Source organism: Watersipora subatra, chromosome 4 (genome assembly GCF_963576615.1).
Source record: "Watersipora subatra chromosome 4, tzWatSuba1.1, whole genome shotgun sequence".
Classification (NCBI taxonomy): domain Eukaryota; kingdom Metazoa; phylum Bryozoa; class Gymnolaemata; order Cheilostomatida; family Watersiporidae; genus Watersipora; species Watersipora subatra.
The window spans coordinates 65,074,342-65,092,464 of NC_088711.1; the positions used below are offsets into that span (position 1 = coordinate 65,074,342).

General features: G+C 36.8%; 2 protein-coding genes across 2 annotated transcripts; one reads left to right on the forward strand and one right to left on the reverse strand.

Annotated features, from left to right (window-relative positions):
• Positions 1–329: 329 nt before the first annotated feature.
• On the reverse strand, positions 330–5,775 carry LOC137392822 (nascent polypeptide-associated complex subunit alpha-like). Its single transcript, XM_068079152.1, has 5 exons — positions 5,647–5,775; positions 3,979–4,100; positions 3,268–3,471; positions 1,365–1,619; positions 330–527 (listed from the first exon to the last, which is right to left on the reverse strand). The coding sequence occupies exons 2-5, from the start codon at positions 4,087–4,089 to the stop codon at positions 513–515; spliced, it is 585 nt and encodes a 194-aa protein (XP_067935253.1). The 5' UTR covers positions 4,090–4,100; positions 5,647–5,775; the 3' UTR covers positions 330–512.
• A 148-nt stretch (positions 5,776–5,923) lies between these two features.
• LOC137392756 (uncharacterized) lies at positions 5,924–18,033 on the forward strand. Its single transcript, XM_068079078.1, has 13 exons — positions 5,924–5,985; positions 6,410–6,532; positions 6,939–7,092; positions 7,398–7,590; positions 8,426–8,701; positions 9,238–9,486; positions 9,922–10,224; positions 11,834–12,010; positions 14,487–14,600; positions 15,895–16,104; positions 16,566–16,776; positions 16,996–17,177; positions 17,722–18,033. Exons 2-13 carry the CDS (start codon positions 6,421–6,423, stop codon positions 17,794–17,796), a joined length of 2,256 nt encoding a protein of 751 aa, XP_067935179.1. The 5' UTR covers positions 5,924–5,985; positions 6,410–6,420; the 3' UTR covers positions 17,797–18,033.
• The last annotated feature ends 90 nt before the right edge of the window (positions 18,034–18,123 follow it).

Here is an 18,123-nt window from a genome sequence, read left to right on the forward strand (position 1 = left end):
AAGCATACTTGAATATATTTGAAGGGTATTTGACCTATACTTGAAGGATTCTAGCCAGTTGAGGCGTACAACCAGAACAAGCTCCCATAAAATGTGTTGCACGAGTGAGCATGTAAATGTATGCGAGCCAATGCTTGGCAATCGTGAATGAGTTTTGGTGCAAGACATTCTTGAGTTGGAGGCTTGGTTCACCCTCTTCTTGATGCGAGTGAAAGCATACTGACAGAAACAGCAAGAAGCAAACGGGTCTCTTATCAGGGCAAAGGCAATAAACAATAGAGAGAGATTTGACCATATGACCTCACACCTGCAGCAATAAGACAACTTAGTGTTTTGTTGATATATATATTGCTCAGACCTATTAAGGTACAGAACAGTGTAAAAACAAAAAAGTGGTAAAGACAGGGATGAACCAAGCTTAATGTCATAAACAAGTAAATGTTTACTGCGTTTACTGGTTCAGCCTATCAAAATGCATTCATTGTTCAGACTCCAGGTTGTATCCACGTGTGCTACAGCGTCAATTCCTACAAAAGATCAAGATTAAAATGTTACATATTTAAACCATTATTTAACCATAATTTACATCCAGCCAAATCATACACAACAGGCTAAGAATGACAATTTTAGGCTATCCATATAGTCTATATCATTTAACAACTTTATGTGGTGCAACTGAAATCAAAGATATGAGTCCAGTTCCTGATACACACAGTGTCAAGTTTGGCCGCATACTTAACGGCTGATATTGTAGTAAACATATCGTTGCTAAAGATGAAACTTTGGATACTTCAGAATTCTGCTGCTAGTAATTAACTTCAAATAACGGCTCCATACATTTTTGGGTGCAATTTTAAAAACAAAATTATGAGAAATGTAGAGCATTACAATTCCGTTTCATTTATTACGTACACTAGTAGTCTTTTTGGTATCCACAAGTTAAAATATGTACAAAATACATTGAACTTTTATAAATGAATTGGACCAAGTACAAACCGTACAAAGGTCTGATGTAATCACTGGTGTACAAAATGATGCTTTGAGAAACTTAAATGTGATTTGTTGATAACAACTGAGAGAAGACTAAATATTTTTTTCAAATGCCACATCACATTTTGGAAAACTTGCATGTTGAGACGTTCACAAATCTAGGTCTGACATACCTAGATTGACATGCACTTCAATTGAGCTATTTGACTGGTCTGTATGTTCAAATGAAAATTGTAGGGGCTAAGAGGTCTACAGTGTAGTTTAGCTTGTTACATCTGGTATGCGCATGAAACATAAATAGGCTTATTCAAAGTGTTGAAAAGGACCCGTTGAAGAGATTAGTCAAAATAGGGAAATGCAGAATAAAAACTTACCATAATTGCATTTACGATGTCGTTGTTATTATTTTTGAGTGCCTTGACGGCCTTATTTCGACTGACGCTAGCCTGAGACATGACCAGCTCAATGTCCTTGGCTTCTACTCCGCCATCATCCAACTCTTCTTCCTCCTCATCAGATTCTTCTGCTATCGTTGCTGCCACGCTGCTAGCTGGCTGGCTAGCCACCGGTTCGGTTGATTTGAACTTCTCTGCAGCATCTATCTGCGCTTGCTGGCTGAGATCTTCAATCTGATGAAAACAATTACAATCAGTATCGTAAATCCTCATTTATAATCAATCACCATGTATAAGCAGTTCCAACAAACTTTGAAGGCGGTTTCTTAGAGCTCAAGGTGTAGAGTGTGTATAAGCCACACCCACTGTTTTTCCAATCGTTAACACACTAATCTAGCCCAGTGCCGTATAGTTTCACAGAGTCCCGTGACCAAAAACCGGAAATAAAAACGCTTGATTCCAACCAAACCCGATCGACATACTGATCTCTAATGGAATATTTTTAACTCGCTCTCAACATCTCACTCTTTTGCATTTACTTTACCTTATTACAAAAAATAATGTATAGTTTATTGTGGAAAGTTTTTTTTTTTTCAAATGGTGTATAATACAACAATCAATTTCAGAGCGACTGCTAATGGGAGAAACTTTTGTTGATTAGTGTTGCGGCCTCTCCATTATAACTTATATAAAACAATAGTGGGCGCAGCTTGTTTGTTTGGAGCCGTGAGAGCTCCGATATACGCATCCGTTAACAGCGAAACTCTGTGATGTTATACAGCTCTGTACTGTCAGAGTCATATAGCTTTACAAAGTCTTGCGACCAAAACCGGAAACAAAAACGTCCGATTCCCAACAAACCCGATCGACATACTGATCTCTGATGGAATATTCATACCTCGCTCTCAATACCGCTCTTTTTTGCATTTACTTTGTTTTTACAAAAACGTTGTTAGTGGCTTTTTGTAGGAAATTTTGTTTTCTTTCAAATGGTTCATGATACAACATTCAATTTTAAAACGACTGCTAACGGGAGTAGTTTTTGTTGATAAATGTCGCGGCCTCTCCATTGTAACTTATATAAAAATAGTAGGCGTGGCCTGTTTGTTTGGAATCGAGCGAGCTCCCATATACGCTTCTGTTGGTCGCGGAACTCTGTGAAACTATACGGCTCTGATCTAGCTTAACCAGGTAATTAGGCAAGACTAAAGTCTGTCTCCCGCCACAAGCATGCGATGGGATGGCAATCGACCAATAAATGTTCTCCCTTTACGTGGAAAAAGTGTCATGCCTTCAGCAAACAAGTACATTTTTAACCCATGTCAACAGGGGCACAAAATGATGCAGAGTTCAAATTTAAAGTTGTAAACGTACGTAGCTTTGGACACTACTAAATGAAATGATGATGCAGTTTTTGGCATCAACGAAAAGCAACTCGATGAATAGAACCGAGTGTTGGATATGTTGCATGGTAAATGACCTCATTACGTGATTGCAGAAGTGCTGAATATTTCCTAGCATCTTATTGTTGAATAAATTATTTTTAGCAATTACACATATTACAAGGCACCTTAACTCCGAACGTAGTGAGAAGTTTACAGATGTAATTTTTGTATCTGTATATAAGCCGCGTATAACTTTTTAACCTGTCCAACTTTTAAACAAAATTTCAGGTTCACATGTGTGGTGGCTTATACACGAGGAGTTATGGGAGCAGAACGGAAAGATGGAGGCTGACGCAATGAACAACAGAACCACAAAACTACTATTGACAAAGCTATATCTGCAACAAACCGTGATAGATGTGCAACTACGGCACCAGTAGGTTTTCATCCAATGATACAAATGTTAGCAAGTATAATTTATTTGATGCAACACTAACCTTGGCTTCTCCAAAGACAATGTAGGTGTCGGATGCCGGACTCTTGTACACATCTGGCCTGTTGATAACAAACAAAATGTTTTTAGATTTTCTAATGGTAACTCTGCTCACTCCGGGAATGCCCTTCAGTCCCAGTTTTGACATGGCTTTCCGTGCCTTCTTCTCACTACGACTTTGCTTTCCTCCTTTGGTCGAATCTCCACCCTATTGACAATACTAGAGTCTTGCACGAGGAGTTCATTCATACAGCTAGTAGCAAACTATTCACTAAATAAAACATACCTGCAAGACAATATAAAATTTTTGAAACCCATTGATGTTTCAAGACATTTCAAAATGAACACCAGCGCCTTAAATTTTAATACCATCTTCGTTTCAAAAGATTTTTTGGCAAAACAGCCACAACAAACTAGGGAAACTTTTGACTCAACAGGTTATTAAAGTTTGAGGATCTTGAACATGTAAATACTAAATGGACTTCTTGCTCGACGGCGATCATTAGACAATAGACAAACATATGCTCTAAATGCTTGAACTATTATCATGCACATGAGAAACATTTTTAAATTTAAAACAGGTTAGAAGATGAGGCCATATAATATGATTTTTATTCGCATTAATTCTTAGTGATCATCCGTGTTTCTATGATGGCGGAAACATAAAACGGCGACTCTGAGGGTAAACAAGTTCCTATCTTGGCTGCAGACTAACCTGGGTGTTCTCCTCTCCCTCTTCATCTCCACTTTCCGATTCAGATTCAGAATTGACATCTTCCACTTCAACTTTTCCTTGTTCAGCCTTTAGGAGCTCTGCCTTAGTCATTTTATAGAAAGCTAGAAGAAGCAAAGTGAATAATCATAAGCAATTCACATAAAAGTATCCCTAACTAGAGTAACGTAATGCATACCCTGGCACCAATATCAAGGTTTTTATGAGATGGAAAAATAGTAGCATTTGTAAATCCATTTCTCAGCTGCATTTGCTTCTATTGAACAGTCCTAAAGGCAGATATAACTATTTGTTGAGATATGAATGCATTACCTCTGACCCACAGGTGTCCTTTAGCGGGATATTGTCGAGGCCGGGCCGTAGTCTACATACACAAAAAAGGTCCACGTAGTTATGAGCAAAAACAAAAGTATCCACCCAAATATCTCACCAATCCGACGAGCAGCACACACAATAACTAAACCAATCGACAGAGCCACCCATCATGTCAAAATATTCCAAGTCATGTCTTGCACAACTCACCTTATGGTTTCTTAAAACTTGTCCCAAAGTCCCTATTAATTTGAGACTGTCCGATTGCTGTTTTAGAAATGGTCGCCGCTAGCCTAACCTAACGTCCTGATTCAACAACTCACTAACTATCGGGGCACTGCTAAAAGAAGGAATCAAAAAGTTCCGGAGCACTCAGCAATGCCCCGATAGTTACTGAGATGTTGAATTAGAATGTTAGGCTAGGCTAGCGGCGACTATTTCTAAACAGCAATCGGACAGTCTCAAATTAATAGGGACTTTGGAACAAGTTTTGAGAAACCATAAGGTGAGTTGTGCAAGACATGACTTGAAACTTGGAATATGTTGACATGATGGGTGGCTCTGTCGATTGGTTTAGTTTTTGTGTGTGCTGCTCAACGGATTGGTGAGATATTTGGGTGGATACTTTTGTTTTTGCTCATAACTACGTGGACCTTTGTTTTTTTGTGTGTGTAGACTACGGCCCGGCCTGGGCAGTATCCCGCTAAAGGACACTTGTGCTCTGACCAGCACATCTAGATATGAATTCTTTCAAAAACAACTTAAAACAACACTTACATGAACACCAGCTAAATGCCTAAATATCTGTAAGAATTATGATAAAAACAACCATTGCAGAATGTGCAACTAGTTGATGTAGCATGTACAGAAATTGCCAGCTATATAACCACATGTTGCAATTAAAAATCTATACAGGAAATTTACGTAGCTTCCGTTGTATAATAACTATCAATCAAAAAGACCCAAAAACACAATACAGAAAAGTTATTCCCTACTAAGAGCCATCGAACTGAGCAATGTTGGTTCATTGAGAAATGGGCTAAGAGGAAATTGGTTGCAGCGGTGTAATCGTTTTACAGAGTAATGGTGACGACAACTACATGTAGCAAATCATGTAACTCATTTTACATACGCAGGTAGCAATCTAGGACTGCAGCTAAAACAGATCTAGTGACGACAGAAATAAAGGACATGATGTATGGAGGACAAAAATAGTCCTAGATCTGACACGCCATTAGATAAAAAATCGAGTCCCACTAACAATGTTCTTGAAGGCATAAAAATCGTACAAAATCAAACAATTACAGAGATTGAAGTAAACATGATTATACCACTCACTTTAGCAGATTCTGGAGGATTTAAAATTAACACAACGTAGTCAACAAACAATGAGTTTGACGCCGAATTGAAAGGAAATTGCCACCTTGACCTAAATAAGCATTGCAGCAGTTTTCTAAAAATTGGTTCGTTGTTACGAGTGACCATCCTATCGCCGATAAAAACTGCTCGCATAGCGCACGGTTAAAAGAGGCAAGAAAGTCCTTAACTACACATCGTCAATGTAAACAACGTTCTTATCGCTAACGATCAGCTTTTTATTTTGCAAATCCGGTGTGAAGCTAGCGGTAACACAATACTATAGCAAATCGTCAGTGCTCTCTGGCTTATATCTTTTTGGTAAACATTAACCACAATTGTTTTTAAACAAAAAAGTGTATATTGCAATTATAAATTTAGTGAATATAGCCTAAAATATTAGAAAGAAAAAAAAGGAGCAAAATTATGTCAGTAGTTTTTGTTAAGTATATACACGCTCCATTGTTTTTGTGCTTTCAGTTAAATCTAGCAGTAATTTGCTAATAAATTTTAAAACCTAAAATAAATCAAATTTGTTTTAAAATTTTGTAAGCATAAAATACAAAAGGATAGCAGCAAGTTCAATCTATTCTATATGATTATCCGCGCATAATAAACTTTGTAGAACAATGTAAGGTCTAATGTGAGCAGTAGACAATGAATCAATTTATTTGCAGCAAAAGTTTTGCCTTATGTTTTCTTGCTTTTAAAGCAACAATTTGAACATTTATTTTTGTTGTTTCAGACCTACCGAGAATGCCAAGCGCTGGGGCTATTGTAACCCCAAGAATTGTGGTTCTACGAGATCCAGGAATAGCTACAGCAGGAAATAAAATTGACTCAGAGACATTTGTAGAACTTTCATGTGGTATGATATATGCTTATCCATAATAATAATTTAATATACGTTGAATGTACTTTTCTATTGTCTAATTTCAAAAGCCATAGAAAATGTACTGTTGCAACTTTAAAACAAATTTGGGTGTTCTCAAAAAACAAAGTTGAGTAACAACTAAACTGTTAGCCACATATGTTAGAATAATTGTGAAGAATAGTTTAGAATTCTAACACAATTTTAGAATTGTGTTAGAATATGTGGAGGTTTTTAAATAAACTTAATAGACTACTCCTAATCCTGAACTTTTTGACAGTTTATGTTATTGCTGACATTTGGTAATTGTTTAGCCATCTCAATGATTTCAACATTGAATATTATATAGATTTATTTGTTTGGCTGCATGGTGCAGTAATAAGTTGAATTGTTTTTTCTGTAGACACTCCCTACACAAAAATATTTTTCACCACTGATGGAACAAAGCCTAACCCTTTTCAAATAGGAGTGTCTGGACGAGAAAGCACATTTAAGTACAAAGCTCCATTTCAACTGAAAGAAGGCAAACGTAATATCAAAGTCATTGCAATCTCGCGGTGAGTCAAACACTGTTAAAGTTTGTCATCAATCAGGGCTTTAAGATGTTTTATTGCATTTTTTGGAAAAGCCCATAACAGATATCAAGTTTAAGATGTTGGTAGCTCTTTTTCATACAGATTACAATAAACAAGATATATAATCTAAAGATCTCACCCAAGCACTCTCCATTAACAGGTCATTGGATGATGTTGCAAAGAGATCTGTCCCTCATAGCATGGAACTCTGATGAGAAAAAACTTGTAGAAGTTGAAGAAATTATGCTTGTTATGGGAGTTATGGGAACTTGTCTTACATGTTGCAGGGATGGCCTTCAGGAAAGCGCTGTTGTCTCAAAAACATTTCAAGTCGATAGCGCAAGATATGACTCAGATGATGGATACTCTTTTATAGAGAGTTATGACACCATGTCAACGGTGACTTCTACCAGCGCAAGCACTGCCAGCACTGTTAGACACGCTAAACGTGACAAATATAGGAAAGACAAGCGGCTTCAGGTGCTCTGACATAAACTAGCATTTGGTTTTGTGCAAATTTGTATGTCAATCTGGTTTTAATTTGATGGCGATTAAATTGTTTACTAAACTAAAATGCTGTAAATTACAAGTACTATTAAAAAGTTTCTTGAACATTTATTAAAAATATTATATGAATCATCATTATATATATACCTGTTGTATAATATAATATTATATATAATGTTATATATATTATATATAATGTTATATAATATATATAATGACTAATAACATAATATATATTATATATATAAATATTGTAAATATTTATATATATAATAATATATAAATATTGTAAATATTTATATATATATAATATACTACTAATATACTACTATATTATAGCCTATATAATAAAATACTGATATGTAATGTATATATATTATATATAATTTATCATATAAATATAATATACTATCATATATTATCTATTGAATGCTATAGTTATAGTGGTTGCTCTATTATAATATAAAGGATTTTTAAACCGCAAACGCTATGAAATTTGAGCAATATAATGTGAGGACTTTGTCCCATTTAGCAAAGCACAAAAAGGTGTAAAATTAAGCAATTCAATTAGTCAATTTTTAGCAACAAATGAGTTTTGGATATAGTTTACATTTTAGAGCCTGTTCAAAGAGCCTTTAATTTTCTCACTTGAAATATGACTAAAAGATTTACAGTTCTCAATCCATTTTTAGCTAGCAAATACAATTATACTATAATAGATGCCAACAATGCAGAGAATATGCTAAACAGTTTTAAACACTGGGCTACATTCGCTTCATCGTTCATCTTCATTGTTTGTCTCACTCAGGTTGGCAAAAAAGTTAAAACAAGAAAGGAGCGAAAGGCGAGGAGTAAGTCTCGCAGCAAATCCCGCAGTAAATCTCCAAGAACACCAAGGAATGCATGGGAACCAGAGCCGAGAGGCAACGGTTACCAATCATCTCAGTTTGTACCCTGGGGAGAGAATCCAAGAGCATCCTACAACCAGCCGGTAACCGCGGGCACGGTCTTTTATCCGTCCGTAAACAACAGATCGTATAGTCCAGAACCAGATATGGGATTCCTTACTAGAAAGATGGTCAAGGTAAGCTGTCGATTGCTTGATGCTGCTAATTATGTACTATTTGAACAGTTTTTAACTTTTTAAAATATTGCCCTGTTCTAAGATGTACGTTCTTATTGTATTGGTTCATCTGAGAATCAATGTAGAGGACAATCAGTCCTCTGGCCTGTTGGCCGACTCATCTAGCAATGATTCACGCTTAAGTAAATTTAATTTATATTCAAATTTAAATTAAAGATTAAGGTACATTTAAACTCGACAACTAGGTACCGCAACAAAAAGTAATGCATTTCGGACATAAAATGGTTAGCGGTAACTTAGTCAGGTATCAAAATTTCTTTAATGTTAGAAATTGTCTAATTTGCATTTTAAATTTAATTAATTTTAAATCTAATCCTCGTACAAACTATCAAACGTATACAAAATTTGAGGAAAGCCATGAATCCAGTAATTCTGCAAACAGCATCAACCGATGAACGTGGACATTTTACACATGAGTAGTTGTCTACTCTCACATTGTTTGTCGACTGACGTTGTTATAATGTTGATGTTTTTAGCAATTGGAAGCGCAGAGACAAATGACAATGGCGGATGTGAGAGAAGCAGTCAAAGACTTGCAGTCACCAAGGCCGGCAGCACCTCCGGCAGTAGAGTATGTTCCTCCAAGGTTTCCAGAGCCAAAGGCCTGCTCACCAGGCAACGGTAACTGGAGGGAGCAGCTTGAGCATGTTTATGCACACCTCATTGAGCATGCACAGGTTGATCCTGACTTCAGGATCCCTTTAGGAGAACCCAAAATGGGAAGGGTAAGATAATTTCTTAGCACATCAAATTGGTGAATATATGAATGTGCCGCTTACAAGACCAACACAGTTACTTGACAAGCCTAGAAAATTTGTAATCAACAAAATTTTATTTTTTTCAGTTAGTTAAAAACAAGAATAAGTGTATGGAGCGAAAATCTTCGGTTTTGACTCTCAACACTAGTTAAGGGTATCAACACTTTTTTTACCATTTTTAGCATGAAAATTAGCAAATTATCAGATTTTTAACAGCTTCCTAACTATTCTAGACACAAAATAATAAATGGAAGTTTTTACCGTAAAAAGGAAAACATTCCTGTTTGGTAACAATTAGGAAACATTTAAACTTAATATGTTACATCATGAGCTCATCAAACTTGCAGTATCTCCTATAATAGTTTGAAAGAATAAAATATTACCCGTATATTTATATTACAGATAATAGAGGCAGAGTTCATGGATGGAGAAGAAGAGGAGACGATGACACTCACAGTTACCATAGCTCGTTATGGCCGAACTCGCAAACCTAAACCAAAGGCAGTGGTAGCAAAGGTCGTCAAGCCCGTTAGCAAACCGACACCCAAACGGGTGGAGCCGCCAGTAGCCACACCGCCACCATCCAAACCAGCCTCTAGGCGACCTTCAAAGCAACCTGACCCGACACCAACACCACCTCCTCCACCTCCAGAGCCCGTACCAGAAAGAGATCCCGATCCTTACTTTGTTACTGAGGATTATCCTGTAAGTATAATAGTTCCCTCTACTGAGGATTATCCTGTAAGTCTAATAGTTCCCTCTACTGAGGATTATCCTGTAAGTCTAATAGTTCCCTCTACTGAGGATTATCCTGTAAGTCTAATAGGTAGTTCCCTCTACTGAGGATTACCCTGTAAGTCTAATAGTTCCCTCTACTGAGGATTACCCTGTAAATCTAATAGTTCCCTCTACTGAGGATTATCTTGTAAGTCTAATAGTTCCCTCTACTGAGGATTACCCTGTAAGTCTAATAGTTCCCTCTACTGAGGATTACCCTGTAAATCTAATAGTTCCCTCTACTGAGGATTATCTTGTAAGTCTAATAGTTCCCTCTACTGAGGATTATCCTGTAAGTCTAACAGTTTCTTCTACTATTTGATAGAGACAAAACATCTTTGCCAAAACCTGAATGCTTTGGTACAAAAAATGATTGGAAATTCTTATTACACAATCGATGACTTACTTTCATTGTAATGGAAACACTAATAAAACAGCCAATGACTTACTTTCTCTGTAATAGAAACACTAATAACACAACTGATGACTTACTTTCTCTGGAATAGGAACACTAACAACACAGCCGATGACTTACTTCCTCTATGATAGGAACACTAATCACACATCTGATGACTTACTTTCTCTGGAATAGGAACACTAATAACACATCTGATGACTTACTTTCTCTGGAATAGGAACAATAATAACACATCTGATGACTTACTTTCTCTGGAATAGGAACAGTAATAACACATCTGATGACTTACTTTCTCTGGAATAGGAACACTAATAACACATCTGATGACTTACTTTCTCTGGAATAGGAACAATAATAACACATCTGATGACTTACTTTCTCTGGAATAGGAACACTAATAACACACCTGAATAGGAACAGTAATAACACAACTGATGACTTACTTGCTGTTTTGAGTGAATACATAGACTTACTTTCTCTAAGTCTATTAGATGTACACATACCAATATGCCATTAAATTTTCTTATTATTACTGCTGATCTTCTTGCAACCTGCCCATCACTTAGCTAGTGTAGGTTCAGTACATTGTATGGGTTGGAGGGGGGGTACCTTTATTCCAAGTAGTAAGTTGGAGCTAGGCAGGACAATACTTTAAAGTCGCTCATTTGGGTCATCTAAGTAATTTCTACTCCTTAGAAAGTAGGTAAGTAAAAAAGTGTAAACTTCCGTGCATGTATCTCCATCACTTGTCCTCCCTTTTTAAACACTTAGTCATTGCAGAGTTATCCTCTCATGCACAAACTTATATGACAGTCATTCGATGTATATAAACTAGTTACTTCCTTTCACCACCTATTCATTGGTACCTTTCAGAAAATATAACAACACAACCTTACAACAGCGATACTAGATGTCTGGTATCATTCATACAGTTTAACTTATACAATTCCAAGTCAGACAAGTTTTTCATTCCTAGAGAATATCTTATTATCAAATGTGAAAACAACTTTAAATGAATTACAAATAATTGTGTAGATCATGGAAAACAGATGATATCATTCAAAACTTGCTATATGATTTGCATTATTCATAGTCTTAAATTCTGTCTTCTGATTGCAGCAAGAGGGAACACTGAAACCGTATGCCAACTTTGATGCGGAGGCTGACGCCGAGCAGCTGCGCAAAGCCATGAAAGGCCTTGGCACCAATGAGGATGCTATCACAAATGTCCTAGGGGCAAGATCAGTATCGCAACGAGTAGAAATAGCGAGGACATTTAAGACCATGTTTGGAAAGGTTTGTATAGTTATATAGATCTTTCTAATTTCTAACAAACAAATGAAGGCGTGTACGTATATATCTAAAAGTAGCGTAGAGTTTTCAGCCCGACATCACTTATGCTTTTCTTCTTGACCAATCATATATGCTAGCTGTGATATGTTTGATATAGTTTCTAGTGCTACTAGAGACACCCTTTACTGTAATCTTGAACAACAAACTTTCATGCGTTTCTTGTTAAATATAAAGCGTATAATAAAATTTGGTGTTGAAATAGTTTTGTTAAATGTAAAAACCCCAGACTTTTTTTATTAAAACAAACGTGCTTGAGTTCCAAGCTTGACTCGCGCATTTTGTATCCATTACTTTTAGTGAGTGAAATAAATTTTTTTACTACTTAAAATACTTTTAGCAAACATTCATTCGTATGAGTCATGTGAGTACTGTACCTATGTGTATATATACAGTAGCATCATGTGAATACTGTACCTATGTGTATATATACAGTAGCATCATGTGAATACTGTACCTATGTGTATATATACAGTAGCATCATGTGAGTACTGTACCTATGTGTATATATACAGTAGCATCATGTGAGTACTGTACCTATGTGTATATATATACAGTAGCATCATGTGAGTACTGTACCTATGTGTATATATACAGTAGCATCATGTGAGTACTGTACCTATGTGTATATATATACAGTAGCATCATGTGAGTACTGTACCTATGGGTATATATACAGTAGAATTACATGAGTACTGTACCTATGTGTATATATACAGTAGAATTACATGAATACTGTACCTATGTGTATATATACAGTAGAATTATATGAGTACTGTACCTATTGTATATATACAGTAGAATTATATGAGTAATTTACTTATATGTATATATACAATGTACAGTAGGATCGTGTGATTGTAACCAAGGAGTTGTCTGTTCTGAGCTCTGAATGAGCAACACTTCACTTACGTTGTTTGCACGATTTGAAAGTGAGTGGGCTGATCCATTACTTTTTGTGGTCAAAGAATGAAAACCTTAAAAGCCATGCATAGCTTTTGAGCTTGTCTTTTTGGGATATTATCTCAGACATGCCAGGTATGCATGGTTGCAAAACAATATGTCACCTTCGCAGTCTGTATTGTTTCTGACTGACGCTGACGTTATCCTTATAAACAAAGACATAAACACAATCGCGCAGAAAAGGAGGCGGATTACAATGAAAGATCCAGTCTTCTGATAATCAGTACTACGAAGCAAATAATAAGCATAGTTTATACATCTGACCAGGTGAATAATGGTTTATACATCGCACGAGTTGAATAAAGGTTTATACATCTGACCCGGTGAATAAAGGTTTATACATCTGACCAGGTGAATAAAGTTGAATAAAGGTGAATAAAGTTGAATAAAGTTGAATAAAGGTGAATAAAGGTAAATAAAGGTGAATAAAGGTGAATAAAGGTGAATAAAGCTGAGTAAAACTGAATAAAGGTGAATAAAGGTGAATAAAGGTGAATAAAGGTGAATAAAGGTGAATAAAGGTGACTAAAGGTGAATAAAGGTGAATAAAGCTGAGTAAAGGTGAATAAAGGTGACTAAAGGTGAATAAAGTTGAATAAAGGTGAATAAAGGTGACTAAAGGTGAATAAAGATAAATAAAGGTGAATAAAGGTGAATAAAGCTGAATAAAGGTGAATAGAGGTGAATAGAGGTGAATAAAGGTGAATAAAGCTGAGTAAAGGTGAATAAAGGTGACTAAAGGTGAATAAAGTTGAATAAAGGTGAATAAAGGTGACTAAAGGTGAATAAAGGTAAATAAAGGTGAATAAAGGTGAATAAAGCTGAATAAAGGTGAATAGAGGTGAATAGAGGTGAATAAAGGTGAATAAAGGTGAATAAAGCTGAGTAAAGGTGAATAAAGGTGAATAAAGGTGAATAGAGGTGAATAGAGGTGAATAAAGGTGAATAAAGCTGAGTAAAGGTGAATAAAGGTGAATAAAGGTGAATAAAGGTGAATAAAGCTGAGTAAAACTGAATAAAGGTGAATAAAGGTGAATAGAGGTGAATAAAGGTGAATAAAGGTGAATAAAGGTAAATAAAATTGAATAAAGGTGAATAAAGGTGAATAGAGGTGAATAGAGGTGAATAAAGGTGAATAAAGGTGAATAAAGGTGAATAAAGGTGAATAAAGGTGAATAGAGGTGAATAAAGGTGAATAAAGGTGAATAAAGCTGAGTAAAGGTGAATAAAGGTGAATAAAGGTGAATAAAGGTGAATAAAGGTGAATAGAGGTGAATAAAGGTGAATAAAGGTGAATAAAGCTGAGTAAAGGTGAATAAAGGTGAATAAAGGTGAATAAAGGTGAATAGAGGTGAATAAAGGTGAATAAAGGTGAATAAAGGTGAATAAAGGTGAATAAAGCTGAGTAAAGGTGAATAAAGGTGAATAAAGGTGAATAAAGGTGAGCTTGTTTTTACAGGACCTGATAAAAGAGCTGAAGTCAGAGTTGAGTGGTAACTATCTGACTGTCTGCACCGGCCTTTGTCTCTCCGCTGCTGACTTTGACGCAAGAGCCCTGAACAATGCCATCAAGGTATGTAATGCTCACTCTATGCATCGCCTGTGAAGGTATGTAATGCTCACTTCATGCATCGCCTGTGAAGGTATGTAATGCTCACTCTATGCATCGCCTGTGAAGGTATGTAATGCTCACTCTATGCATCGCCTGTGAAGGTATGTAATGCTCACTCTATGCATTGCCTGTGAAGGTATGTAATGCTCACTCTATGCACTGCCTTTGAAGGTATGTAATGCTCACTCTATGCATCGCCTGTGAAGGTATGTAATGCTCACTCTATGCATCGCCTGTGAAGGTATGTAATGCTCACTCTATGCATCGCCTGTGAAGTTATGTAATGCTCACTCTATGCATCGCCTGTGAAGGTATGTAATGCTCACTCTATGCATCGCCTGTGAAGGTATGTAATGCTCACTCTATGCATCGCCTGTGAAGGTATGTAATGCTCACTCTATGCATCGCCTGTGAAGGTATGTAATGCTCACTCTATGCATTGCCTGTGAAGGTATGTAATGCTCACTCTATGCATCGCCTGTGAAGGTATGTAATGCTCACTCTATGCATTGCCTGTGAAGGTATGTAATGCTCACTCTATGCACTGCCTTTGAAGGTATGTAATGCTCACTCTATGCATCGCCTGTGAAGGTATGTAATGCTCACTCTATGCATCGCCTGTGAAGGTATGTAATGCTCACTCTATGCATCGCCTGTGAAGGTATGTAATGCTCACTCTATGCATCGCCTGTGAAGGTATGTAATGCTCACTCTATGCATTGCCTGTGAAGGTATGTAATACTCACTCTATGCACTGCCTGTGAAGTAACTTGCGGTAAGTTCTAAGATGAGCAGCAGTTTATTACAATTTAAAGATTTGATAAAAACCAAGTTAATGGCTGCCATAATTAAGGAGAAACACTGGCTAGCTGAACTGTGTGACACTAGATGCAGGTGTCCTGCTCTATATGCGTGACATTACACTCCATCTCATTATGTACAAGTTTGTTTACTGCGCACCAGGGAAACCAGTAATGTCTGGCTAATTATAGTAAGTTTTGATTGGATGGTCATCACACATCTTGCCTTATTATTGGATGATCTTTTTTGCATCTTGCCTTATGATTGGATGGTTTTCTTGCACCTCGATTTATGATTGGATGATTTTCTTGCATCTTAGCTTTTGGTTGGACGGTCATCTCGCATCTTGCCCACTCATTGAGGCAGTTGAGGTATATAGCTGATGAGCATTAAATCATTAACCATGGCCAGCTACCGATCTATCATAGCATTGCCATGATATTTCCTCCTGCAGGGCCTGGGTACCGATGAGCAAGCTTTAGTCGAAGTGTTATGTACGAGAACCAATGCACAGATAGCGGCATGCAAAGAAGCTTACAAGAAAATGTTCAACAAGGAGTTAGAAAAAGATATTATAGGAGACACATCTGGCCATTTTCAGAGAATGCTTGTTGCACTTCTAATGGCCAGCAGAGACGAAAGCAAAGAATTTGACCAAACAAAGGTTTGTTTCACTTGAACTAGCTTTAGTAACATCAGCCAAATAAAGGTTAGTTTCACTTTGACTCGTTTTGGTACTATCAGCCATTTTCTACTTTTGGTGCAATCAGATGGAGCCATATAGGTTTTATTGGGCTCTATGCTTATGAAAGAAGAGTTATTCTCTCCTGTATGAATTTATATTAGCAAGGCTTCAGAACTCAACAATATAGAATTTTCTCCTATACTCATACAAGACAAGCCAGAAAAATCTGAATCAAATAGTCCTGAATACCTTTTCCTCAACAAAAAACAAAGCTTCATGGGGAGGTAGAACAAGCACCCCTTATGCGCTATTAGCTCTGTAAGGTCCATACAAACAGCATAGACATAGAGAATATTTCTGTAAGGAATAGTCAGTATTTTCATGACACCGTCTCTCACCCATCGTGATAAGATTTTGACAATATTATAATCTTACCATAGGTAGAACAAGATGCTACCAAGCTCTATGATGCTGGAGAGCAAAAGAAGTTTGGAACTGATGAATCGAGATTTAACGTGATATTAGTGTCTAGGAGTTATGCCCACTTGCGCGCTGTCTTTGAAGCGTATTCTAGGATCGCTGGAAAGGACATAGAGGAGTCAATAAAGAGTGAGATGTCTGGGGATCTTGCGAATGGAATGCTGTCAATCGGTAAGATTTAAGTAGTCCCAATTTGGCCATCATTGGTGAACTATAAATTGATGCATATATTCGTAAACCAACACTTGGCGTGTTCATCTACCTTCACCACATATACTTTTCAAGTAATCTACCTATGCAGCCTTCTCGACATATTGCAGGTATATTGTGTGTCTAAAGAAACAAAGTTGAACTATCACCGATGTCTTTTAGTGTTTTGTACCATTGCAGTCCGGTGCATCAAAGACAAGCCTACAGTGTTTGCTAAGGTTCTGCAGAAGAGCATGAAGGGTCTGGGAACAGATGATGAGTCTCTTCTCCGTGTCATTATTAGTCGGTGTGAGGTCGACATGGTGCAGATCAAGGAAGCCTTCCAGCGAGACTACAAGCAGTCCCTAGGACAGTGGATCGTTGTAAGTGAACATTTCATGAGAATGTTTCATAGGCAAACAAACTGTGGCAAGCATATCTTTGGCTGGATAGTGAGAGATACTACTAGACTGTGAATTTGTATTGTGATTAGATGTTTTGTAGCCTGTATGACTAGTTGCGAGTCCCTTGTGCACTAGCGCTAAATGCAGGCACCTGCTCCTTAGATCCACACAATGGGGCAAACATGCTTCAGAAATCTTGATAGTAAATGCTCTTAAAAAATCAAGTATTGTCTGAAAATGAAATTTTGCTAAAAAATGCCTGTGAAGAAGGCAAAGCCAAATGAACGAGCGGTTGTACATTAGTAGAATGCTGTCACAGCTGACAGAAGTTCAAAGGGTAGCTGAGCTCTCAACAGATCAGTACTACATGTATAGTGCCATTAGTGCTACATAGGATGGTGAAGCATCTGCTTGAGGTGTCATTATTTTTGACTAGTTTAAACCATTCATACCAGTAATGAAAGTTTACAGTAGAGTTAACCTGTCTAGTAGCCATAATAAACGCGACTAATGTATTCTCTAGGACGACACAAGTGGAGATTTCCGGAAGATATTGCTAATGCTGATTGGAGACCCACAGGCGGCGAAAAAGAAATAATTTGCACTGCCCAACCATTCTTACCTTCATTTCTACACATTTGTATTTCTATTCCCATCGATTAGTATTTAAGTCTTAATTATTCTGTATTGTGAGCAAATACAATGTTCAGCACGAATAATGGATAAGGTATCAGTAAACGAAATGAATAAACATTGAGAAGACAACAACCGATAGTTGCTAGTCGACCAGATATTGTTATTCAATCTCATCTTGAATTACCTATTGATATTCACCAGAATTATATATATTGTGGGTAATAAACGTTGTGACAGCCAATCACAGGTGTTTGAAAATCTTGTGGTGACCTTGAGCAAATGCTGGTGA

Coding starts and splice junctions, on each gene's coding strand:
- LOC137392822 (XM_068079152.1), bottom strand. CDS start 4,089: ATGACTAAGGCAGAGCTCCTAAAGGCTGAACAAGGAAAAGTTGAAGTG. Junction 3,472..3,978: donor AGGGAGAGGAGAACACCCAG/GTTAGTCTGCAG, acceptor TATTGTCAATAG/GGTGGAGATTCGACCAAAGG. Junction 1,620..3,267: donor TTGTCTTTGGAGAAGCCAAG/GTTAGTGTTGCA, acceptor TGTTTTCATCAG/ATTGAAGATCTCAGCCAGCA.
- LOC137392756 (XM_068079078.1), top strand. CDS start 6,421: ATGCCAAGCGCTGGGGCTATTGTAACCCCAAGAATTGTGGTTCTACGA. Junction 9,487..9,921: donor GAGAACCCAAAATGGGAAGG/GTAAGATAATTT, acceptor TTTATATTACAG/ATAATAGAGGCAGAGTTCAT. Junction 17,178..17,721: donor CCCTAGGACAGTGGATCGTT/GTAAGTGAACAT, acceptor TGTATTCTCTAG/GACGACACAAGTGGAGATTT.